General features: G+C 35.0%; 1 protein-coding gene across 2 annotated transcripts; it reads left to right on the forward strand.

Annotated features, from left to right (window-relative positions):
* Nucleotides 1-16770: 16770 nt before the first annotated feature.
* On the forward strand, nt 16771-26549 carry LOC108331515 (lysine-specific demethylase REF6). Of its 2 annotated transcripts, XM_052876910.1 has the most exons (8): nt 16771-17797; nt 19306-19384; nt 20115-20182; nt 20311-20461; nt 20804-21029; nt 21336-21477; nt 22215-22844; nt 23973-26549. In XM_052876910.1, exons 1-8 carry the CDS (start codon nt 16942-16944, stop codon nt 26258-26260), a joined length of 4440 nt encoding a protein of 1479 aa, XP_052732870.1. In that variant the 5' UTR covers nt 16771-16941; the 3' UTR covers nt 26261-26549. The 2 variants fall into 2 exon arrangements, with proteins under 2 accessions (XP_052732870.1, XP_017421723.1); XM_017566234.2 differs by having other exon boundaries at nt 20804-21477.
* Nucleotides 26550-27190: the final 641 nt, after the last annotated feature.

A 27190-nucleotide genomic window follows, 5' to 3' on the forward strand; every position in this document is an offset into this window, starting at 1 on the left:
AAGTCATTCAAGCTAGAATGATTTTGAGGTACTTGATCAACTTGTTGTTGCTGCATCTTTGTCGAGTTTAAATGATTTCTTCAAAAAGATAACAATACAATTTAGCATATGATATCAATTTCCTCCAATAGTCATTTTCATCATAACAATTAATAGTTTTACTAAGAATAATAATTTCACTCCCCATAGTCCCAAAATAATTTCGAAAACCATTGCTCTGATACCATAATGTAACACCCAAATATTTTAAAGGGTATTACAGATAGTAGAGACTAAATTAATTTGATATCTCTTATAAACAATCAAACTTTATTTCAATTATTCCAAAGTACAATACCAAACTTACAAACTTTAAACAATATAGTCTTCACCATTGAAATTTCAACTTATAAGTTTTACACAACATAATCTTCCCAATACAAATTTATTCTTTTTACAAAAATCCCTGAAAGTTTTTCCCCGCATCTCTCTCATCTCTAAGCTTGTTCAACCGCATCTGCAACATTATCTAATCACATATAACATGAGTTATATGATCATAGTACAAACAAATAAGGGTAAGCCAACCATATCAAAAAAAAATCATTAAACTTGTAATAAAAATATTATAATAATGTATTTCTGCAATTAATAAAATATCATTATTCCGATGTCATTAATTCATCATTATCAAAATCATCTTTCTCATTTCCATAAATCTTACAAGTGTACCATGCTTACTCATGAAGCCTTATGGTCAGACCGCTCTCTGCCTGCTTCCTTAAGCCTCACTTATATACTATGTTTTACTTTCTGAAGCCTTATGGTCAGACCCCTCTCTGCCTGCTTCTATAAAACTTATGAACCACATATTTATGTCAAAGCCTTATGGTCAGACCACTTGCTGCCTGCTTTCATAAACCTCAGGTGTTACTTTGCTCATATCAAGCTCTCATGGTATAAACCGAACATACTACTTCCCGTAGGAAACATCATTTCATAAGCAATGATTTCTTATATCCACTCCAACATTTCATTAAATCAACGTTTCATACCCTCTTATCTACTCCAACATTTAATCAAATCAACAATTCATAACCTCTTCTCCACATAACTCAATCATGTTCATTCTCTAATCATAATTTGACAATAACCTAATTTGGTGTCAATAAATTAAACATATTGCCAGATATCATACTTCATATTATAAACTCATTTTGACCATAACGAGTATAACTCAACATATTTTCACCAATCAAAGATTCATAGATCAACCAAAACATTTCAACATATCTTAGCAACTACATATTAAAGTCTGAGCTCAATGTAACGACAAATAAAATATATATGAAGTTTTTACCATGATAACTTTATGCATCTACAATTGACTTATTTTATTTTATTTTCATCCTATTAGAGATCTTTCATTACCCCAATTGGTCACCGGAGAGGACCCAGATGTCTGAACGCATCAAACTCACCTTCGACGCCAGCACATATGACTAGTCACAACTGACTGGACCAGGCCAGGGCTGCTCTATGATCAGGGATGTGCCAACTCAGGTTTTTAAGGTTCCTCTATCCTACCAACAAAGGGAGGCCCTTAATAATTTACAATTTATTTATTTAATTTATCTACCTTGTTCTCTTATGCTCTAAATCTAAAATGCCTAATTTTAATATTTTACTTCCTCTCACAACAACCTCAAACAGTATCTGTATATTTAATACCCATATACAAGTTATTACAGAATCCTTCCTCCAAACCTTCCAACAAGATCAATTTCAGCCAACAAACTCATTCAATAAATTCATCACAATAAACATCCATAATAGAATTCATACAAGATAATTATAAACAATTAACAATAATAAAATATTACTATAAATGGTCATAGAAGAATACAATATTTGACAATCATAAAAATAATCTTAATATAAAATTTTATGGGGAAACAAGAAGTTGAATCTGGCAGAGCCGGTTAGACAACTTCTAATCCATCCAACAATACAATATAATTAAATAACAAGAACAATACATGTCTGGGGAAATAAGAAGTTGAATCTGGCAGAGCCGGTTAGACAACTTCTAATCCTTCCAAAAATTGCAATAAAATAAATAAGTAAAGCAATAAATAGTTTGGGGAAACAAGAAGTTGAATCTGGCAGAGCCGGTTAGACAACTTCTAATCCTTCCAAAAATGTAATAAAATAAGTAAGGAAAGAAATAAAAAATTTGGGGAATCAAGAAATTGAATCTGGCAGAGCCGGTTAGACAATTTCTAATCCTTCCAAATTACAATAAAAATAAATAAGGAACACAATAAAATGTTTGGGGAAACAAGAAATTGAATCTGGCAGAGCCGGTTAGACAATTTCTAATCCTTCCAAAATACAAAAATGAACAACTAATAACATACAAATGGCATAACATATTCAACATCACAATTTACAACTATCACACTTGGATATCAACACAAAAGCATACTCTCATTTAAATTCAAGATCATACAGAAACAAAATACTCCATATTCAAGATTTAATATCAGACAAAAGCAAAATATAGCATATTCAAGACTCAAGATAATACAAAAGGAAATACTCAAAGTTAGCTCCCCTTACCTCTATTCCAGACTTAGTTTCTTCTTCTCAAACCGTTCTCCGGAAACTTCCAGAATTTCCCCTCTTCAACTAAAATTTCCCTCCAACTCTCTTCTCTCACAATTTCTCTAGAATTTTGGTGTAAATCTTCAGCCTCCCCCCCTTGGCTATTTATAGCCAAAAATTTACTATTCATTTTTACTATTCATTTTTACTATTCACTTTTACCATTCAAAAATTATTTTTTTATTCACCATTCTTATCTCTGAATTATTAACTCTACGTGGAGTGTTCTCTTCCACAATTTATTTTAATATATATATATATATATATTTTTTTAACCATTCACTATTCACTATTTACTATTTATGGGTCTTACACGTGGCATGCTGACGTTGCGCAAATTAAGGTTTGTGCAAGGGGGTGGATTGCACTGCGAAGAAGAGATGGCGGCGCTATTTTGGGGTTTTGCACTAGTTGTGCGAGTTGGAGTTTCCTTCTCACAAAGTCATGATACCGGGTTTCTTACTTGGTTCTTTTCTTGCAGGCTGGGGTTTCGCGAATTCTGGCTCTAGAGCTCATGGTGGCACGATGAAAAATGGGTTTTGTGGTGTTAGGAAGAAGGGTTTGTGGATTGCTTGAGTGCAATTTTGTGGTTTTTGGGTTTTTTGTGTAGGTGCAAATTGGGAACGAGAATGGACGTTGGCTTCGCGGTGGTGGTTGCTCGAGGAAGATGAAGGTGCAGTTTGCGCGAATTGGGGAGACGAACCTACGACGAGGAAGGATTCTTGCGGTGGTGCGTTAATAGGTTTCGCAGGTTGTGAAAAAAATGGTGGGTTCTATTTACAATTGGGTTTTTCTTCTATTTCTAGGTTTCTCTGTGTTTAGATGGATTCTCATGGTGGTTGTTTTCCATGCTCGTGGTGTTGTTGCGATGAAGAAAATGGTTACTGGTGCGAACTATATGTGTCACGGTGCCTAACTTCGTGGCGAAGCTGGTGGTGCTGCCATGGTTAATTTGAGATTTTCTGAAAACTGAGGTTAATTGGGTTTTTGATTTGCTCAGGTTTCTAGAGATGAAGTATTTGGGAAGCTCGCGATAAAGATTTTTGGAGGATTGTGGTGGCACATGGGGGAGCTCGTGGTGACAAGTTGATCTTGTGAGGTGGTTGTTACGACGACACAAGGAAGAGAAAGAGAATTAGGATTTTTGGTGGAAGAGACGAAGTTGATGTGACAAGATCTGATGAGGTGGTTGCATCCCGTTAATTGATTACCCGTATAACGTCATTTAAAAAACTAATATTAGCATACCACGTCAACGTGATTATAATGTCAGTGGCCTAATTTAACGATAAAGGTCTAATTTTTACAAAATAAAGACCTAATTGAGATAAAAAGAAAGACCAATTTAAAATTTTAACCCAAATAGGACTTGATTAAACCTAATAATAATAAGTATAAAATTATATATAAATATAAAAACGATATAAATGATTTTGTATAAGTTATATAATATTTATATAAATTCTTATAGTATTTTAAGGTTTAATCATTCACGAAGTCCCTATTTTCGCGTGGAATCTCAATTTAGTCCCTTTGTTTCTGGAAATCTCAATTGGGTCCCAAATTTATGAAAATTGCAACAATTGGATCCTTTCCGTTAAATTGTCTCCAACGGCGTTATTGTGTGTTTGACGTGGCACACTGTAGTAAGTTTCTTAACTGACATGGCTGACTGAAACAGGGGCAGCTGAAGCACGTGGATAATAAATTTTTTTAAGTAAACAGAAAATGAAAGTTTTAAACCAAAATTGGGATTCAGATTTTTATTTGATCGAATTAGGGATTGAGATTCTTCTGAGTACTTCTAGGGTTCGTCCAAAGTAAATTCCATTTCACAAATTGGGGTATCATTTTGGGGATTTAGAGTTTAATCGAAGTTGACCTTCATAGAGTGTGCAGTTGTCGTCGTCATCGGAGTTGTGGGACCTTCTTCATTTGTAATCTCGAGTGGTCAGGTCAGTAAAAGTTTGGTTTTGTTACAAACCTTTATATTGCGATGTTCCATGGTGGTCCCCGTCGTTGCATTGTGTTTTATTTTTGATTGCAATGTTGTGGTCCCGGTCGTCGGATTGTGTTCCATTTTTTATTGCAATGTTATGGTCCCCCATGTTTAAAGTGATAATTGTCTGTGTGTGTGTGAGTGCGTTTTGTTTATGGTTTTAATACATGTTTTGTCGTCATGTGATTACATTATAGCTGTATAAATACTTTTATAAATACTTTTATATAGCTGTGAGTGCGTTTTGTTTATGGTTTTAATAGGCTGAATGGTGAGGTGCATGTGTTTGTGATACACCCTGTTTCTGAACCCGAAGTCATACATATGCTGGAATATGTTGGTAATGATGAAGGACAAGTTGAAGAGAGGGGTGATGTTGATTGTGAACAAGTGGAAGTTGATGCTGTTATGGAGGAAGATGTTGTTAGAGTTGAAGAAGTTGGTGGTGTGTTGGAAGAGATAGGTGATGTTGATGGTGAAGAACAAGAGATGGATGAACAAATGGAAGTTAAGGCTGTTATGGAGGAAGAGGTTGTTAGAGTTGAAGAAATTTGTGGTGTGTTGAAAGAGATGGGTGATGTTGATGGTGAAGAACAAGAGATGGGTGAACAAGTGGAAGTTGAGGCTGTTATGGAGGAAGAGGTTGTTAGAGTTGAAGAAGTTTGTGGTGTGTTGGAAGAGATGGGTGATGTTGATGGTGAAGAACAAGAGATGGGTGAACAAGTGGAAGTTGAGGCTGTTATGGAGGAAGAGGTTGTTAGAGTTGAAGAAGTTTGTGGTGTGTTGGAAGAGATGGGTGATGTTGATGTCGAAGAACAAGAGATGGGTGAACAAGTGGAAGTTGAGGCTGTTATGGAGGAAGAGGTTGATGGAGTTGAACAAGTTCAGGAAGTTGGTGGTGATGGTGAACATGAAGGTGAAGAAGAGAATGAAGTTCAAGCAGATGTGGAAATCCGAAGCTGGAATTCCTCTTTTGAGAATGGTAGTGTGATGGAAATACTGAGTGGTTGGAGGGGCTTGTTGATGTCAATGTTGGTTGTGATATAGATGATGATATACATGCAGATTTCGAGGGAAATGTGGAAGTGGAAGTCCAAAGTATGTCGAATGACTCTAGTGGACCATGTTCAAGTGTGAGTTCTGACAGCATGTTTGATGTTAACATGGAGGGTGGGAATGATAGAGGTTTGTCAGATGATGAGTGGGAATTTGAACAATTAATTAGTGGAGCAGAAAGTGATGAAGACGATATCGTGGGTTGTGGAGGGCAGCTACAACTACACATCCACAAACCTGGGAGATGGAAATGAGAAACATAAGAGCAGTGAACGAAGATGCTTATAAGCATTTGATTGCCATCCCTCCAAGGTTAGTCTTCAAAAGTAGAACATAATTCCTTATTCATATAATGTTAATAATAATTCTATTATTTGTTGTAGGTATTGGTCAAGATCAAGGTTCACTGAAAGAGCTAAATGTGACACCTTAGTAAACAATATGAGTGAGGGCTTCAACAGTATCCTCGTTTCTACCAAGAGTAAACCCATAATTACTTTGTTGGAGACGATATGGCTTTACCTCATGCAAAGATGGGCCAAGAACAGGTCAAACATATCATCATTTATTGGATCCATTTGTCCCAAGATCCTATCCAGATTTAGAAAGGAATCTCAGTTAACTAAAAATTGGATTCCTAGGTAAATTCCAGTAATGACTTCTATGTTATATTAATTTACTACTGTGGTTCATAATTATTGTTGTCTTCTTCTACATAGTTGGTCAGGCAACAAGCTATTTGAAGTTCGTCACATGTCTAACAATGGAGATAAGTTCGTAGTCGACATAGATGACTCCTCATGCACATGCAGAACTTGGATGATGACTGGAATCCCCTGTTCTCATTCATTGGCTGCAATGAAGTTCCTCAACATTGATGGAGAACAATTTATTGACTCTTGCTACATGAAGTCCAGATATGAGGAGACATATTCAACAATTATGTATCCCTTAAATGGAGCCAACATGTGGAACATTACTCCATATCCTGATGTGTCTCCACCACACAAAAAAGTATTGCCTGGAAGACCAAAGAGAAAACGAAGACTAGAGCAATGGGAAATGAGGAAGGATGAATCAAGCATGACCAAATCTGGCTTGCGGAAGAGATGTGGCATATGTAGAGAACATGGCCATAACAAAACTCATTGCCCATCAGCAACCCAAGCAGGAACTGTGCTCAGTACATCAGCAACCCAAGCAACTCCATCCACTCAACAATCTGAAATAGCACATCACTCTGGGAATCAACCGTAGTACACAGTAGGAATGAAATTTTGTAATCTTTTTAGGCTACAAAACATTATGTAGAAAAGCAGTAGATGTAGGAAAACGTTATGCTTTTGACATCCAATCACTGTTATTGTGGTACTGTTGTTGATAACTGATGGAAGTTGATGTTGTTTTTATGGTTATTTTGGTCTGTATGACAGCAGTTTTATATACTCAGTTTCTTTAATTAAATTTCAGCAGATATGCTTAATTTGGTTCCATTTATCTGTTGTGTGCATTGATGTTATGCTAATCTTTTAACATGGTTATGTTTCTAAAAATGGTGTTAGAAGGAAAAGCATAGTTATAACTTTTAACATGGTTATAAAAGTTGTAGTCTGGTTTTGCTTGAGATTAATGAACTGTTCTGCCAATTACTATCCATAAATCTCCACGAATGATCCAAAATGGGCATGACTCAGAAAGATCAACAGATTCTACTTTTATATAGTGCTTGAGATTAATGAAAATTCTATGAAGTTTATGTAATTTGTGCTTATCAGTTCACTTTGAAACCACTGAATATGATTGTGCTTATTAGTTGACAGTTCAATACGAAGAGTATTTTGGCCAAAAGTTTCATTCAATCAATACTTTGAATTACTTCCTTATCAAAAGTTACAAACAATACAAACTTTTATAGTCAAAATAACTTTGGTTCATTGCATCCTAAGTACATTCCATCATAAGTACAATGAAATCATTCCTATGAACGAAAAAACACTATTATAAGTACAATAATGTTCACCACAACAAGAACACAGACAATCCCTAACAAGACATTAAGCCTATTTCCCAATTTCTTCACTGACAAGTCCAAATCACTTATAATCTTCCATCCACCTTCCATTGGTTCTCTGTTCAACAAAGACTCAGACTTCCCTTCACACTTTGCACTCGTTTCCGTTTCAACAACCCCATGATCTGCACACCATGTGAAATAATTGCAACCACCATCTTCACCACCATTCTGTGACAAGAAAACACCAATCAGGGCACCCTCGAACTCAAAATAAGAATAACGAAAAAACCAAGAAAAAACCTTACCTTGAACTTAGGACAGCCCCAAAATTGCTTGTCTCTATTCTTAACTGTTCTTGTAGTTTTGACAACACATTTCATTCCACAATAGCACAACGGACCACCATTGCTACATCCTCCTCGAGCACCACCACAGACCACATTACTGTCTTGCTTCCGTCACCCGCTGCCTGACGAAGACGAACAGGGATGCATCTTCAACCATAACTTCGATTAAACCCTAAATCCCCAAAATGATACCCCAATTTGTGAAATGGAATGAACTTTGGACGAACCCTAGAAGTACTCAGAAGAATCCCAATCCCTAATTCGATCAAATAAAAATCTGAATCCCAATTTTGGTTTAAAACTTTCATTTTCTGTTTACTTAAAAAATTTTATTATCCACGTGCTTCAGCTGCCCCTGCTTCAGTCAGCCACGTCAGTTAAGAAACTGACTACAGCGTACCACGTCAAACATACACTAACGCCGTTGGAGACAATTTAACGGAAAGGATCCAATTGTTGCAATTTTCATAAATTTGGGACCTAATTGAGATTTTTAGAAACAAAGGGACTAAATATAGATTCCACGCGAAAATAGGAACTTCGTGAATAATTAAACCTTAAGTTTATCATTTTGGTCCTATAATGTTAGCATTATTTCGATCCTTTTGATGAGGTGTTCTGGTAAAAAAATATCATGTTATAGAGCATCGGGGGACCCTGCCTCTTTTGAGAACCTGATATTTTCTATGACACATTATCATTTAACAATAATAAATAAAAACAATAAATTATTATATAAAAGGAGATAAAATGAGAACATTACGAGGACTAATGACGCATTCAACACATTCGTTTATTTCGTATATAGAAAAAGGATAAAATAAAGAATTTGTTTTCAATTATCATTTTTACGTAACATATTTTTGAAACAATCAAATTAAAAGTAAAATTAATTTGTACGTAAAATAAAAATAAACACAATTTATTAGAAAAATATTTAATTGATGCTATTAATACAACATTTATATAAACATTTAAATTAAGTATTATTTTTCTCATTATATTAATTATTATATTTATTATATATAATTAATTTTAATAACCTTATCTAATATTATACTCATTAAATACCATATCATTATCAAATTTAATAAATGTAATTCTATTATAAGTGTATGTATATTCAACATACAATTTTTTATATGAATATTTTTATTTAAACTTATAAAATGTAACCATCCAAATGTAGATGTTACGAGAAAACGTAGTAATTCAAATACTTTTCTGAAAAGTTTTACTAAGTCGATTTAATTTTGGTAATACATATTATAAAATTATACAGAAAGAGGTATCACATGAATCCAATTTTATAATTAATATTATATTACCTCAAAAAAAGAAAACAAATGGTACTAACAACAAAATTAATCAAGACTTCCTTTTTCTTAATCTTCTCTATCCTCTCATCTCATCGCTTTTACATAATATATGTAGCATCTACATCAACATATACTCTTGTATAACACAAACGTTATACAATCATTGCAACAAATACAAGCAATAAGAGTAAACTAACAACAATAATATAGAAAAATAAAATCATGCCAAACAATTACAAGACAATAACCCTTTTATTAACAATCAGTGACTAAGACTCGATCACTCCTGACCCCATACCCTTAATAGCTCTACACAAGTCTTTACAAACATGTGCATCTTCCATATTTCACTACACCACTCATGTTCACCAAAATAGATTGATTTGAATTGTCCTCCACTGTAACTTCAAACCTATCTCTCATGCTTCTTAAGGCTTATAAGCAAAACTCCAATGCTACTCCCATCAATATTATGATCAACATTAGCCATAACCCTATAGGCGAGACATCAATCACTTTCTACCCCCTCGAAAAAGAAATGGGCAACCAAGCTTGTCAAACTCGAGAGTTTACATAAACTCGTGAGAGCTTCGTAAACTCGGATCATAAAATCGTAAGAATTTACTTCGTGTAAAAATATTTTAAAATATTTATAAATAATAGAATAATTTAATATTTATAATGTTATAAATAATGTTTTTATTTTTTTATAGTATTGTTATAATTATTAGTTTATCATATTATATATATTTAAATATTTTTTTTAATATTATTATTCTTTGGTCATAATTTTAATTGAATATAATTAACATTTCAGTTAAAAAAACAAGGAGAGTTACTCCCTCCACCACCACACACTGCTCTTGCACCTCTCTATTCCTCTTTTGCCCTTCAGTATTAAACAGATGTCAACATTCGTGAACGAACATCAACATCCGTTAAAGGACAAACGAATGTTGATATCCGTCCATGGATGTCAACATCCGTTTAAGAATGGAGGGTACACGAATGTTGACATTCGTCGCAGCCCATGTGTAAGTTAAATGTTATCTTTTAATTTATTTTTTCTTGAAAAGGGATGACCATTGCATCATATGTTCCATTGAAGGAGTATTAAGAGTAATATTAACAATAAAAGTACCATATTTTTTACATTCGCATGAGCATGGGTCTGCACCAACCTGAGTGCTGCACATTTTAGGTGAATCCATCAAAAAAATTTCAAGGTGAACACGGAAGACGAGACTGTGAGGAAGGTGTTGTTAAAGGAGGACCTAATTGGCGCTGAAGACATCGCGTTGAGGAGCGACGAGATGGCAGTAGTGGTGGCGCCGATGAAGGAGCTGTGGTTGTTGAAGAGCATGGATAATTGGTCGGAGGGAGCGGTGTAGGACAAGGTAGAGGTGAATGTGCAACGTTTTTCGACATCGGTGGTGGTGGGAGATAAAGATAGGGTGTATGTGTTGTACGGACACGTTGATGAAGGGAAGATGGGGGATTCGGCAAGAGAGAGTTTTGGAATTGTTGAGTTGCGATCGAAAAGAAAGAATGAAGACGAGATTGTTTGGATTTTCGTTATGATTGGTTTGGGTTTCGTTTATTTTGTGTTTTGGAAAGAGAGAAATGAGAGAATGAAATGTGGGAGTGGAGGTGGAGGCATGCTGCACCGCATAAAGTGAAAAAGTGAAACATTTTAGGGTCTTAAGGTAAAGTTAAAAAGGTAATGGTAAAAGTAAATCATATTTTACTAAGGATACTTTTGGGAAAAAAGAAAAATGGAGAGGTAGAGGGAGAAGGATGTGGTGGTGTAGGGAGTAGCACCCAAAAACAAGTTGTTGAAGTTAATATTGGCCCAAAAGTTTAGCATAGTAAAAAAGGTCCAATGATCCAACATAATAAGTGATAGAGGACTCAACTTTACTTTAATATTAAACATTTACATACTAAAATAAAAAAAAAATAAAAGATAGAAACGCACAAATAGTGGAAGTGGAGGGGATTAAAACCCTAACGATTTAATTTCTTTTATAAAAGCACAAACAATGCCATTTAGGAGTTGTAACGTTCAAATAAAAAAGCTTCATTCCACACGCAAAGGTCGAAGGAGATCGAAGGAGGCGAGATCATGAGCGGCAGCGGCGAGCACAATGGCGAGCGCGAACCAAACGAACGAAGCGCGACCACAAGCCAAGCAAACAACGAGCACAAACCAAGTGAACGGGGAGCATGAACTAGGTGAACACCGAACGCAAAGGCGAGTCAACAAAGTGCACCACGAATGGCAGCGAAACGTGACGTGCCCTAAACTCAAAAGGACTTCCTTTTTCTTCCTTTCTTTCTATTTCAAACTCGCAAACTCGCTGCAAAATTGCGATTCTAACCGATCCCACCAAGTTCGGTTACGATTTCATCGAGTTTACTTTCGAGTCAACTCGAAGGCTAGAACTGGGAACGCAAACTCGTCTGAGTTAACGAGTTAACTAGCGAGTTTGATAACCTTGAGGGCAACACTCAAATTTCAATCCCTTCTACCACCCCTCATGGACGAAAAGACACATATCTTCCACCACTTCTTAAAAACGAAGAGATCCACCTTTTCATCCTCTCGCAAGAGAAAACGTACAAATTTGATATAAGGAAGTGGAGACATATATATATATATATATATTTATATATAATATATATATATATATATATATATATATATATATATATATAATATACATGTATAATTTATCTTTTAGTTACTATTTTAAATAATAAAATTAAAAAATATATAAATAATAAACCATAATATATTTGCATAGTTAAGGAAGAAAATCATGTATCAAACTAGTTAATTGTTTAAAAGTACAAGTGGTATAATTGAGATAGAATGTGAATATTTTATTATTTATTTTAATAAATTTAACCCTTTCTCTTATCTTTTCTATCTTTTTTCTATAAATATGAAAGATTTGTTTATTTTTTCATAGATTAGAGTCCACCTCAATGATTTTAGTGAAGAATAACACGAGTTTGTCAATCAAAATTTGGTTTAAATTAGATTTCTCTTTGCTTATTCTCTTGAGTTAGTTTTGGAAAGTTTTGTATGCACGTGGGTATGACTCTATGTGTTACTTTTAGGACAAAGATGAATTTCTATTCAAAATCATTTAGCATAACCTTTCGTGTACGAGTCTAACTTCCTTATGTCATATCAAAAGTACTATCAAATAATGAAGTTAGACTTGGTCACAATGAATTTGATAGTAATTTTGATGTGAATGTGACTTATTCATGATGACTTTGATTTTTGTTAATTATGTTTTAAGCCCCAAACTATAAACAAAAATTGCATTTTGTTCCTATCGTAAATTTTATAACAATTTCATTTGTACACTTTATGAACGAATATATGACATCCTTGACAATTAATGATGCTAAAAAATTTACGATGTGGCAAACAACATTGCGTGGTGAATTAAATTGAATATCAATGTGGTTGTATGTGTTGATACATGATACTTGGTGTCAAAGCGGTGCAACGGAATGGTTAGCTTGTACAACAAACCAAGAGGGGGCTTGATTTCTTATCGCAAATAATACCTTTAATAATTTTCTCGTAAAATATAAATTCCTTAACAACAATTTAAACAAATTAAAGAGTAAATAATAGAGAAATTTGCACAGGTGATTTTTATACTAGTTTAGATCACACAGATCCTACGTTTAGTTGCTAATCTCAAGCAAGAATCGTTATCACAAACCAACAAACTGTTATAATCACAAAGGAAATAACAGTTTGTGAGAAAAGGCTAAAAGGAATTTCACACTAAGAAAGGTTTCCCTGTTAGTGGTGCGTGTGTGTTGCTCCTCGATACATTCACGTGGGTTATTGTTGCTATTGTGAGCAAGAGAGGTGTTGATGTTATTGTTATTGTGAGCATTTTTCAACTTAGATAATGGAAGGTAGGTCAATTATTTTGACTTTATTTTTCTAGAGTACTTTGGATTTAATATCATTGTTGAGATATTGATATGGTAAATCAATTTTTGCATATTAACTTACAAAGGTTGTTTAACTGAGTTTTGAATATGATTTTGAGGTGAATATTATAATTAGTATGGATGGATTCATCAACTCAATGAAAGTGAGTTATAATTAGGAAAGTTAAGGTTATTAATAGTTGTTGTTGTCATTATCAAATAATTATCATTTCTACAATAGTAGTACTATGAAATGAATAAGTAGATAGGGTAAAATTTAGAGACTAAAAGGATAATAAACCTATATGATTTTAATAAATGCATAAATGTCAAATTTTAAAATACACTAATGCAAAGTTAGCCTACCACATCATGTTTTACGTTGGATCATCAAAAAATGACAAAAAAAAATGTATGTTGACAATTTTGTAAATAAGTACAACTTTTTTATGTTATAGACTATGGGGTCTGACATAAATATCAATATTTATGCTAGACATGCATACCATCTTATGTAAATATTGAATTTTATGTCAGATCTTAAAAGCATATAACGTAAATATATTTACTTTAAGACAAAAATGATTTTTCTTTCTATAGGGAAACTTTCTTCTGTTTCATTTTCTTCTTTAATGGTAACATTTATACATGTCTGTGGAGGTTTTATAAGTTATTTTTGTGGCCTGAATCAATTGGTGTGAGTGTTTTTTGTGGTGGTGAGCATTTTTATTCGATTGCATTGGAACATTTTTGGGTTCAAGTCATTGAGGTAAGTGTTTTGTATCTCCATTGTATCATTAAAATCTAATGATTGTTTGTGGAGAGTTAGGTTAGAGGTCTCCAAACACAAAACAACACCTTTTTTACTTGTCTTCATTGTGAAGCAAAGTCATTAATGAGATTAATGACTAACAATGATAAACCAAATGATTTTAATCTCAATGAAAAGTATCAGAGGAAACTTGTGATTTGATTTGTGTTTAGAGTTAAACACAAAAGTACACACAATTGAGAATAAAGAAAAAATAAAACAACGTAAACTTAATTGAGTTTAGGAACCATCTAGCTAAATCTAATGTGATTTTATGTTGAATATTATGACTAAGTTTACATCTCACATTTATGTTTAACTCAAAATCTTACCTAATATAACAAATCCTAGATATTTGATGTAAATTTTTTTATTATTGACATTAGCTTATGGTTGTGTTTTTTAATTTGTGAAGATTGTATATTATATAAAAATAAATTATATTTCATATAACATGTTACATTAAAAAATGTGATATTATAAGAAAAAATTCTCAATAAATTGCAAAGAGACATATATATATATATATATATATATATATATATATATATATATATATATATATAAAATTATTGTTTTGTAAACTATTTTCTTTTTTATAGATATGTAAATATTATTATAAATAAAAAAAAATATTTTGAAAGCCTTTAAAGTATTGCGTAAATATTATCTGGATGTTTACCTATCTTATTATAATTAATATTAATGGAACATGTGAGATGTTATAGAGAGTGTATGTTAACAGAATCAGAATAATAATATTTTGTATGTGAGATGTTATAGACAGTGTATGAAAACAGAGAATAATAATATTTTGTATATTTTTTTAAAGCTGATAAGAAAATTACCATGATATCCTTTGTTTTAAAAAAATATTTTATTTTTGTTATTTATACTGGGATGTTTAGGTATGCACATAAAAAGACAAAAACCAAATTATATATTATTTATTAAATTAGAATGAAAGAACATAACTTTTAAAAAGGTAATATAATAGAATTTTAGATCGATTATTAGAGTGGATAAATAATATTGACCCCTTATATATGCCAGTAATCATTTATCCGGAAAATGTATTGAAAAATCCGAAAGAAGATAGAATTATTTTCAATTAGAACGAAAAGTACAGTGTGATTTTGGGAAATAATAATTTCATGAAAATATTTGAGGTACCTATTATTTGGTGACATGGCAGATCGGAAGTTGTAAAATGTAAAATATAAAATATAAAATATAAGAAAATAATGTTCATAAAAATATGCACGAAGTTGTAAAACGTAAAATATAAAATATAAAGAAAATAATGTTCACAAAAATATGCACATATACAAATAATTCACTAAAATAATTTATAGTGGTTAGGCCATTGAAATTACTCTGATAGATGTTGGACCACTAACAAACATGTGTTTGCTTTAAAAGTGCATCAATAAATTCCATTTATGTTCACAAAACAAATATAAAATACTAAATCCATTATTCTTCAAGATTATTTTCACAACAGTTTTTCAAACATTGTTGACAAACCATCAAAATAATTGAACCCAAAAAAAGAAAATAGAGCCAACCGAAAGTCTTGGAGAAAATAATTCATGTTTAAACTATTGTGTGCGATGATGCAGGAACAATGGTAGAGAATATAGCACTTTTCAAATGATAGAAGGTCTACCTTGAAGCTTCCGACAAAAAAGAAACAAGATTCTATTTAAACTCCTTTTAGCCACGCAAAATAATAGAAATTTTTGCACTTTTTAACCTAGGATAAAGAAAAATCATAGAGTACATGAAATGAAATGGGTCTAAAAATATGACTACAAGTTTAGGATCAATATACATCAACGTACGAATGATGTTACTTTTTCATTTGGAATAGATCTTGCATGAAGGGTACACAGGAAATTAGTGAGAGATGACTGGAGCAGTACTTTTAAAGAAGCATATTAAATGTTCCATAAAAATTATTATTCACCCATTGGAAACATAAATAAATATATGTAACCAAAGTAAGTTAAATTTAGTCCATACAAAAAAAGAAAAAAGAATGGCCTGCATGCAAGTTTGAAGAAGAAAAGTCATAGAAGATGGAAGATGGAAGGTACTTAAATGTTTGACTTGTGATTAGCTACAACGTTGTTGTCGTGTGTTGTTACCATAAAGGATTTTTACCATAAAGGAACATGATTAATCCACTCTAGCAATCAAATCAAAACAGCTCCATAACTAAAATTATACATAGTGTTGCTGACCATGCTCTCTGATCATGCATCCACCATGGGCAATTAGACGATGACACGTGTCATCCAACCCTCTGATGTGTTAACCGATGTGGCACGGCGCGGGTTAATCCGGAAATATGAAGCTGTGGTGAGGACAAAAGTAGAATAATGGAAAAACAGGAAGCGGCAGAGAAGGGCACACAAATTTATAATTACGTAAAATGATTTATCCAAAAACAGAAAAACGCCAAAAGCGTTTAATTACAAGTGCTGCTGGTATAGGAGAAAGAAAGAGAAAATGGCAGAGAAGGTAAATAAGGGAAGAATAAGGGGTGTTTGTGTTGAAGCGATGGCACAATAAAACTCCCCAACTCACACATCACTCACATGTCTCTACTACTACTAGTACTTACTCTACTTCTTAATTCTACTAACCCCTGTTTTGTTTTGCTTCTTTCCTCTGCCCCAAAATTTTCTCATTCATTTCATTTCTCCTCGTAGTTCCCTTCCTCTGGAAACAGGGGAAGAGACGCAAACACGAGGTGTGAGCTCGCAGAGGCTTCAATGAGAGCCACGGAGAAGAAATCAGGGATAATGGGAGGGGGTTCTGAGGGTAGTGCCGACGTTTTGCCGTGGCTGAAATCGATGCCGGTAGCACCGGAGTACCGACCGACTGCGGCAGAGTTCCAAGATCCAATCGGCTACATATTCAAGATCGAGAAGGAAGCGTCCAAGTACGGCATCTGCAAAATCATCCCTCCCTTCCCTCCTTCTCCAAAGAAAACCGCCATAGCCAACCTCAACCGCTCACTTGCCGTTTCAGGTTCCACATTCACCACGCGCCAGCAGCAGATCGGCTTCTGCCCCCGCCGGCCCCGCCCTGTGCAGCGCCCCGTCTGGCAGAGCGGTGACCACTATACCTTCACGGAGTTCGAGTTCAAAGCCAAGTCCTTCGAGAAAGCGTACCTCAAACGCCACACCAGAAAAGGCCCGAGCCCAGGCCCAGGTCTGACCCCACTTGAGACCGAAACGCTCTTCTGGAAGGCCACGCTGGACAAACCCTTCTCCGTAGAATACGCGAACGACATGCCGGGTTCCGCGTTCTCCCCCAAATGCCGGCACACAGGGGATCCCACCTCCCTTGCGGACACTCCTTGGAACATGCGAGTTGTTTCCCGGGCCACGGGCTCACTCTTGCGCTTCATGAAGGAGGAGATTCCCGGCGTTACTTCTCCCATGGTCTATGTTGCCATGCTCTTCAGCTGGTTTGCGTGGCATGTCGAGGACCACGACTTGCATAGCCTGAACTACCTCCACATGGGTGCCGGCAAGACTTGGTATGGCATCCCTCGAGATGCTGCTGTTGCTTTTGAGGAGGTTGTTAGGGTTCACGGCTACGGTGGAGAAATTAATCCTCTCGGTGAGTAGATGGTGTGTTTGATTTGTGTATCCCTGCGGTTGTCATTTTTTTTTTCTTTCGGACATTGCTGAATTTACTGCTGAGTTCATGCATTTGCTTTGAATTTCTGAAATGTTGACTTTGTAAATGGGAAGTTAGTTGATTGCTAGTGATAGTCTGTTCCGTGAGTGTTTACATTCACTGCTGCTTCTCCAGTGTGAAGTTTGACTGAGGTTCGGTATTTAGTTGGGGGCTAGATGAACTGCTCTGAACTTTACAGAGGATAACAGAGCAAATTTATTTAATGGTATCTTTTATGTGGATTTTGACCTGGTTTCCGTTAGGATAAGCTACTGAAATAAACAGTTAACCTTTTCCAAGGCTCTGGTCAGATAACTTGTGCAAATCACTTAACTTCATCCAAAGCTCTGTTCGGATAGCTCGGGCGCTTAACTTTTTCGAAGTTTAAAATTAGCTTGCGTTGAGTTAAATTAGCTTTTGAAGAAATTAAATAAGTGAGGTATACATTAATTTATACATACATATATTCAGGAGAAGCCTGCTCATTTTATCCTGTTGCTTTCTTCTCCCGAAAGTGTTGATTGTGGAGTTTATCCCAAACTGGGATTAAAAGTGCAGTAGTGTGTTTAATGGGCCCAAACACTGGACTGGGGGAGTGTGTAAAAGCGTGTTGTTTGGATCCCATTCTGGAGGGAAAAAGTTGTTTGGTGGATCGTTTAGTCCTCGTTCTGTTGCAGAATGTCCTGCTTTTTGATGTTCCCAGGGAGATATTCTTGATCATGGGAACTTTTAACATAAGCGCTTGTAATCTCTTTTACCTAGTAAATTGCCATATAGTTTGTTTCGTTATTTTTCTGCATGAGGTGCATTTTTGCGTATAAATTGAAGGATGTGTGCTTGTATTGTGTCCGGCTCTCACAATCATTAGCTTTAGTTCAAAGCATTACTATTGAAAACAAGATTTGCTACTGAAACCTTGGGAGTTTATGATTTAAGTTATAGTCCTCTGCTTTCATCCCTAGCCAGTTTAAAGTGGGTGGAATTCTGACTGTAACATTGAAAGATAACCAAATTAAGGATTACATAGTTGGTTTTAGGATGCCTATTCATTGCTTTAGGAGGCTCTGAAAGCATCTGGTGATTGAACAACATTTTAATACAAGGATCTCATTTGGATTTAAAAATCTACCCAATTTGAGTAGGCACAACTATCTCTTTCTTTTCACTTACTCTGCCGACATGTCTCCTTGACACAAGCGTTGTCTTTGTAGATTTCTTCTTTTGTATGGGGAATATTTGCTGTTTTCTATTTTATCATCTTCACTCCTTTCACTTTTGATATATCGTGTTTTGCTTTTCAATTTATGAGGAATGAAAATATTGATTGGTCTCATATGGGATAAATGAGGAATAACTGTGGTTTCTACATGTAAAGAGAATGATACTTGATTTTTGTGTTTATATATCCATATATTACAAACTTAGACGCTTCTGTTTCCTTTCTACAGTTACATTTGCTATTCTTGGTGAAAAAACCACGGTGATGTCGCCTGAAGTATTTCTTAGTGCAGGTGTTCCATGCTGCAGGTACTTATGCATACTACATATTTTGGGATGATCTTATTTGGTATATCCTCAGATTAATCTCGAAAACTAATTACTTGTAATTCCAGTTTTGCTGTGCCCTGTAGGTGGTACTATTTACTCTAAATTACTGCTTGAACTTTAAAGCTGTTGAAATTAAATTGCAATTTCAGATAGCACATTTCAGGAAATGTATGCCTTGTCAAAACACTTATTTTTTCTGTTTTTTTACTGCTATTTGGAATAATCTTTTTCTATTTCTCCACTTTTGTGTGGCTATTTAATTTTGAAATCATCAGGTGTATGAGTACCGAGTTCTTTTTTCATTTGGATCTTAGAAGCAGTTATGGATGGTTAGTTTTGAAGGTTTTGATAGAAAAATGGAAACTTCTTAGGTGTTACAGTATTTAGCTTATTAAGTTGTGCGGTGTGTATGGCTGGACTGAAATGCCCTCATCTTTTAGGGCTTCTCTTTTCTCTATATTTGATTTGACGTAGGATTGTTTTCATGCCTTCTCTCTGGTGCTCTTTAATGGTTTGTTTCAGGGGGAGTACCCATTTCTGTTATGCATAGACAGGAAAGCCTGGCTGCATGCTTGGTTCCCATTTTTGCTTTTTCTACTTAAAGGAATATCATATCCTCTCCCTAGTAATCATGATTACAATTATTAGATGTTATTTTCATTTTTGGCGAGTGCACCTGTGACTTTAAATTTCAATTTTGTGGAATCAGGTTAGTACAAAATGCTGGGGAATTTGTTGTGACGTTTCCAAGAGCCTATCACACAGGGTTTAGTCATGGTAAGAGTGGCTATCACAGGCTCAAAGATTCTCTTTTTCTTTTCTTTTTTAGTAGGTGGTGGTGATAGATGTTATTCTTTCAGTAAATAGTAGAATATTTCTAATGATTTTAAGTGTATACTGTGTAGGTTTTAATTGTGGAGAGGCAGCGAACATTGCTACACCTGAGTGGTTGAGGGTTGCTAAAGATGCTGCCATTCGGAGGGCTTCACTAAATTATCCTCCCATGGTTTCACATTTCCAGTTACTTTATGACCTTGCCTTAGCTTTGTGTTCTAGGTTTGTCTTTTTCTATTTTAACTTCTTATAATTTGGCTACAAGAGCGTACTGCCAACACCTTACTAGAGTTATCTTTTGTTTTCTTTTTGTTAGTAGGTTTGATGCAATTATTAATAATACCTTATTGACTTAAGGGAGTTTGAAGATACACATGTATTCTCTCCAATTTTAAAATATGTGGATGAATCATTCTGGTTCAAGATATATATTTTCTTTTTTAGGTTTCCTTTATTCATAATTCATGTACTATGTGATCATCTCACCAAGACAATGATTCTGATGACCATGTTATCTGTTATAAATTATACTTCCTGTAAATATCCTTTGTTTTCTCCATACAGAATTCCTGCAAGCATCAGTGCTGAACCTCGTAGTTCTCGTCTTAAAGATAAGAAGAAGGGTGAAGGAGAAACTGTAATTAAAGAACTATTTGTCCAAGATGTGTTACAGAACAATGACCTGCTTCATATACTGGGGAAAGGATCTGCTGTAGTACTTCTACCTCGTAGCTCAGTTGACATTTCTGTTTGTGCAAAATTACGTGTTGGATCCCAGCAATCCATCAATGTAAGCAATTCTGAGGGAATGCATTCCTCAAAAGATTTTGTTTCTGATGATCTGGTATTCAACAGGAGTCATGGAATCAAGCAAGAAAAAACTTTCTATTCTGTGAAAGACAAGTTTAGTATGATATATGAAAGGAATAGGGTTTCCTCTTTTGATGTAAATGGTAGCTTAAGCACTTCAAGTTCTAAGCCACTTCAAAGGGACACTGAGGGAGAAACTAGTAAAGAAGATGGATTGTCAGATCAGAGACTGTTTTCATGTGTCACTTGTGGAATATTAAGCTTTTCCTGTGTTGCTATTGTACAGCCTAGAGATCCGGCAGCTAGATATCTCATGTCAGCTGATTGCAGCTTCTTTAATGATTGGGTTGTTGGTTCTGGAGTATCTAACAGTAAACTTACTACTGCCCCTGAAGAAGCAACTATTCCTGTGCCAAATATGTATACAGGCAGGTTTATATTTGTAGCATTTCATACTGTTTCATATTGTCATAAAATATAGTTTCTTTTTCTTTAAATATTATCAATAATGACGTCACATCCTAGGTATATTCTGGACCTCTCTCTTATGCTCATCGGGAAACATGTATAATGACCACACTATCATGATAATTTCCTGCAAAAGGGCAGACCCAAAAAATTTGTGCCTTTACGTTATAACTGTCTCTTCATTGTATGGACTGGGGCTATCTTCCTTTTTCCTATATAATGATCACTATCATGTCTATTTTCTTAGGGCAGTCTTAGCTTAACATACTTGTTTATCTATCTTCTGTTCTAAGTTTCTCTTATGGTCCTATTGGTGTTTATTGGGGTCCAAAAGGTTGGTTTGGATTCTGTAGAAGGGTAGTATATTAGGTAAATGATTAAGTTGCTTTAGTTGTATCCATTGTGATGGTTGAAGAAACTGACTTGTCCTGCCACGAGTGCCATGAACTTGTCTTTAGTTACATAGTAATAGCAAACCTCATTTTTTAGCTTTTAGTTGGGGGATAATAGGAGAGCAGAAACATACTCTAGTTCCCTTCAAATCTTTTATGAGGTGCATTTGGAAGCACGTCTTAGGTATTTAAGGAGCTAAATCTTTTTATATCTTCTTTTTCCATATGTAATTTCATGGTTTCAATCTTCTTGGCTAGGAGTTAGGTAAAGCTTAAAAGTACTGATCCTTTGTTCTGTCATGCAGGATGGATGAAAAAAAATGTCCAAGATGGTATGCAAGATGTTTCTGTTCAATCTTCTCGGTATGCCTTAAGTATTGAAAGTGAAAAGGGCAATACAGCTCTTGCACTATTGGCTTCAGCGTATGGAAATTCTTCTGACTCTGAGGAAGATCAGATTTCAGTTGATGATCATGAAACAAATGTGCTGATCTCAGCTTCAGAAAGTTTACTTTCTCATACTCAAGATTCCCATGCTAGTCCCGTGTCTGCACTTGATAGCGGAGATAATATTACTTTGATGAGTACCAGTTGTGAGGGTTTAATGCATCGCAGATTTGAGGGTAATTTAAGTCATCAATCTTTAGACCACTCTTTAAAGAAACAGGATTATAATATCACATCAGGGGTTACATTTGAAAATATGAAGACAGTGCCTACTTCCACCTCCAATTGTTCCCAAGATGCCAATGATGCTGAAAGGTCATTGTGTAAAATGTCTATGGTTCCCTTTGATAATAAAAATGCTTCCATGGTGTTACAGTCTGATGAAGATTCATCCAGAATGCATGTGTTCTGTCTGGAGCATGCTGCAGAAGCAGAGAAGCAACTTCGCCCAATAGGTGGAGCCCACATATTTCTCCTATGTCATCCAGGTTTGTGGGTTGATTGAGCAACTATTCATTTTATGCAGTATTCTTGTCTCATGCCCTAGTTCTAACAAATAATAATCAAGTTTTCTATTCACAGCTCTTGTTCTTTGAGAATAAAATGAACACTTAATGGGTAGACATATTAAACTGGTTAAGAAACAAGGGGACTGTGGCTATGAAAAATGAGAGTGTAGTCATGGAAGTTATTTCAGTTTATGTGCAATGCAAGGAAAGTTCATCCCCTAATGCAAAGGTCAAGTTCAGTAAGAGTTTGAACTAGATTCAATTTCAGTATGAAACTTTTTACCCTTTCTGCAAAAAAGAAGATACGAAAACAGTGAAGTAGCCATTGCTTTTCACTTTTAGTGAAAGCTTTTGCTTATTTTCTTTGATAGGTGGCACCACATGTTACAAAGTGGTTTAGGTTTAATTCAATTCTACAAAATCGACTTGTAAGGTGAGGATTGTCTCTACTTATATACTGTATTTTGATACTATCTCTAATCCATGTGGGATTTGGGCTTTTTCCAATACACCCTCTCATACTATTGGACTTGGTATGTGTATAATATGGTGAGTGACCTTTATACCGGATTTAGGGTAGATTTGATACCATCTTACACAAGTGGTTGAAACCTAACAAAACCATACAAACTTGATTTGTAATGTATGGATTGATATTGGACCTGAGATTTATCCAATACTACACAATTATTTGCTGGTGTATATGTATATATATATATACACACACATACACATATACATATACACACACACACACACACACATATATATATATATATATATATATTTTCATTATAGTTGAATAAAATTAAATATTATAATATTAAAATCATGGATGAGTTTTTTTCTATGAAGTCATGAATTGGCTATATTTTTGTCATCAATGGGCTAGGGTTGTCCATTGATGATGAGTTATGCCAATATTCATTCAGAAGCAGAGATATCTACAAGAGACATGTCTTTCTGATTTGAAGAAGTAATTTTCATATGGTTGTCATGGATCAATTATAGTTAGTGTCTGTTGCCGCATATTGAAAAATATTCTGTTACTGTTATTAGTTTTCTTCTTTGTAAATCACTCACTGTTTATTTTACACATTTCTATAGACTATCCCAAGATAGAGGCTGAAGCAAAACTGGTGGCAGAAGATTTGGGGATTGATTACACATGGAAGAGTATTGCATACAGGCATGCTTCCAAGGAGGATGAGGAGAGGATCCAGTCGGCTCTGGATAGCGAGGAAGCCATTCCTGGGAATGGTGACTGGGCTGTAAAACTAGGAATCAATCTCTTTTATAGTGCACATCTTAGTCGCTCTCCTCTTTATAGTAAGCAGATGCCTTACAATTCTGTTATATATTGTGCATTTGGTTGTAGCTCTCCAGCTAGCTCACCCGAAGAGCCAAAGGTCTATCAAAGAAGGGTCAACAGGCAGAAAAAGGTTGTTGCTGGGAAATGGTGTGGTAAAGTTTGGATGTCTAACCAGGTCCATCCCCTTTTAGCGAAAAGAGATTCTGAAGATGCTGAGGATGAGAAAATCTTACTTGGGTGGATATTACCCGAGGAGAGAATTGAGAGATCAGAAAGTACCCCTAAAGGTGAAACTACTAGCAGAAAGTCAGGTAAGAAAAGGAAATCGACAGCAGAGAATGGACGAACCAGGAAAGTAAGTTATGCTAAGAAAAATGTAGTTTCATATAATTCCACTGAAGATAAACCCAACTCACAGCCAAGGAGTGTTCATAGAAGTAAGAAAGCCAGGAATGTTGGGAGAGATCGTACTGCTTTGAAAGGGGATACTTCTGCATATAATCATAGAAAACCTATAAGCAAACAAACAAACTTTACTGAAAGTGATGCGGTTTCTGATGATTCACTTGATGATGAAGATGATCACATGCAGCATGGGAGGAATTTTGACATTGACAATGATGTGGTTTCAGATGATACAGGGGACTGTGATTCTGATTGGCAGCAGAGGGAAGAACATAGCAGCAAGGACGATGAAGATATGGAGAGAGATGCAATTTCAGAGGATTCTGAAGGCAAGCATGACAAATTCATCAGTGAAGAAGATATAATTTCTGATGACCAAATGGAGAGTTGTTTTCAAAAGCGGCAAAGGAGAACTCCTAAAAGCAGGCAAGCTAAGTATCTGACTGGAAAAAGTATAATATCCGACGACCAGCTAGAGCTGAAAATGCAGAAGCAGCAACGGAGGAATCCTAAAAGCAGGCAAGCCAAATACCTCAATGAAGAGGATATTGCGTCAGATGACCAATTGGAGGGCCATTATCGTAGGTATCAAAGAAGGAATCCTAAAGGCAGGCAGGCCAAATGTGTAGCAGAGGAAGATGAAATGTCTGGTGACCAATTGGAGGATCATTGTCAGAAGCTGCAAACAAGTTTCTCTAGGAAAAAGCAAAACAAAGGCATTAATAGAGAAGATAAATATGTAATGTCTGATGACCAATTGGAGGATCATTTTCCAAAGCAGCAAAGAAGAATTCCGAAGAGCAGGCAAAACAAATACCTTGATAAAGAAGTTATGGATGACTCGGCTGAAAACAATTCTCGTCTGCTGCATAGAACTCCTAAAAGAAAGCAAGCTAAATGCATGGACGAAGATGATTTGAATTCAGATGATGAAATGGAAGATGATCAGAAGCTGAGGAGAACTCTTAGAAGTAAACAATCTAAACCAAAAACACTTCAACAGATGAAACAAGCCAATTCCGTCCATGCAAAAAACCAGGCATCTCGGTCCATAAAACGGGGATCTCGGGTTCTTGTGAAATCAAAGACACCTCAGCAAATAAAACCGCGGAATAAGCAATCCTCTAACTCCCGAGAGTTTAGTTTACTAATGGAAGACGAGGAAGAAGGTGGACCTAGCACCCGCCTTAGGAAGAGAGCCACAAAAGCTCAGGGGACTGAAGGAAAATTGAAAGAGAAGCAAACAAAAAGGAAGAAGGTGAAGAATGATTCAACAGGAAAGGTTTCAGTTGGTCATGTCAAAGGAAAGGAAGAGGAAGCAGATTATCAGTGTGATATTGATGGGTGCAGTATGAGCTTTGGGTCAAAACAGGAGCTGCTGCATCACAAGAAAAATATCTGCCCTGTAAAAGGGTGTGGGAAGAAGTTTTTCTCACACAAGTATCTGGTGCAACACCGAAGAGTTCATGAGGATGAGAGACCCTTGAAGTGCCCTTGGAAGGGATGCAAGATGACTTTCAAGTGGGCATGGGCTCGTACTGAGCACATTCGAGTCCACACTGGTGCACGCCCTTATGTGTGTGCAGAGCCAGGTTGTGGACAAACTTTCAGATTTGTGTCTGATTTCAGTCGTCATAAGCGAAAGACTGGCCATTCGGCGAAGAAGAGTCGTCAATAGAAAGTGGAATAGAAGCTTAATTGTTATTTAACATGACTATTTATGAATTTCTTAATCCATTGCTCAATTGACCCGGCTAGGACTAGGGTTTAGTGACAGTGTAGGATATCCCTGCAATTGCCATTTGTAGTAACTATTAATTCTGTTTGCTTTTTTGGGTCTTCAACCCATTTGTTCATTACAATTAAAGCAATTGCTTGGATCTAGAAACATGATGCAAATGTTCTTCCAACCTTCGTGATTAATTTATTGCAATTAGAAATGCAATTTCCCCAATCCTTCATCTCAATCTCCTGGTACTTCCTGCGGAAATTATGCACAAGAAATTAATATACTTTGAGGAGGTTGATAAAATGGAAAAAGAATTATTGTATGCTATCTAAACGTACAGTTACAAATGAAGTTATTTTGAAAGCATACAAAATAGCTTACTACTATGAAGAAAATAAAAATTATAGTTTAATGTTATTCTCAGTGATGGTGTGCTAAGTCTAATGATCATGTATGAGCACAACTTAAGTCAGTAGAAAACCGTGGGATATAAATTCTATACGATATGCAAATGAAAATTTGAGTAATTAAAAATTACAGCAAGTAATATAGTTATCATTCTATACAATGAATTTAGATACATTAAATTTGAATTCATTTTTATTTTACATTATTTAAGTTTTCCAACATTTTTCTTTTCAAGATAAGTCGAGTTCATTAATTTTAATTATTTTTATTTGGACAAAATATTTTAACTTATACCAAATATAAAAATGATCACTTTAATCCAAGACTAAAAATAATCCTTACAAACTTCAATAAGAAAAATTAGTTGACAACAATTACAAAATAGTTCCCTTTTCACTCGTGGAGAAAACTGAGAATTATTAATTGAATGATAGCAAAATGCTTTTGTCAGAATTGACAAATAAATAATTT

The sequence above is a fragment of the Vigna angularis genome, chromosome 4 (assembly GCF_016808095.1).
Source record: "Vigna angularis cultivar LongXiaoDou No.4 chromosome 4, ASM1680809v1, whole genome shotgun sequence".
NCBI lineage: Eukaryota > Viridiplantae > Streptophyta > Magnoliopsida > Fabales > Fabaceae > Vigna > Vigna angularis.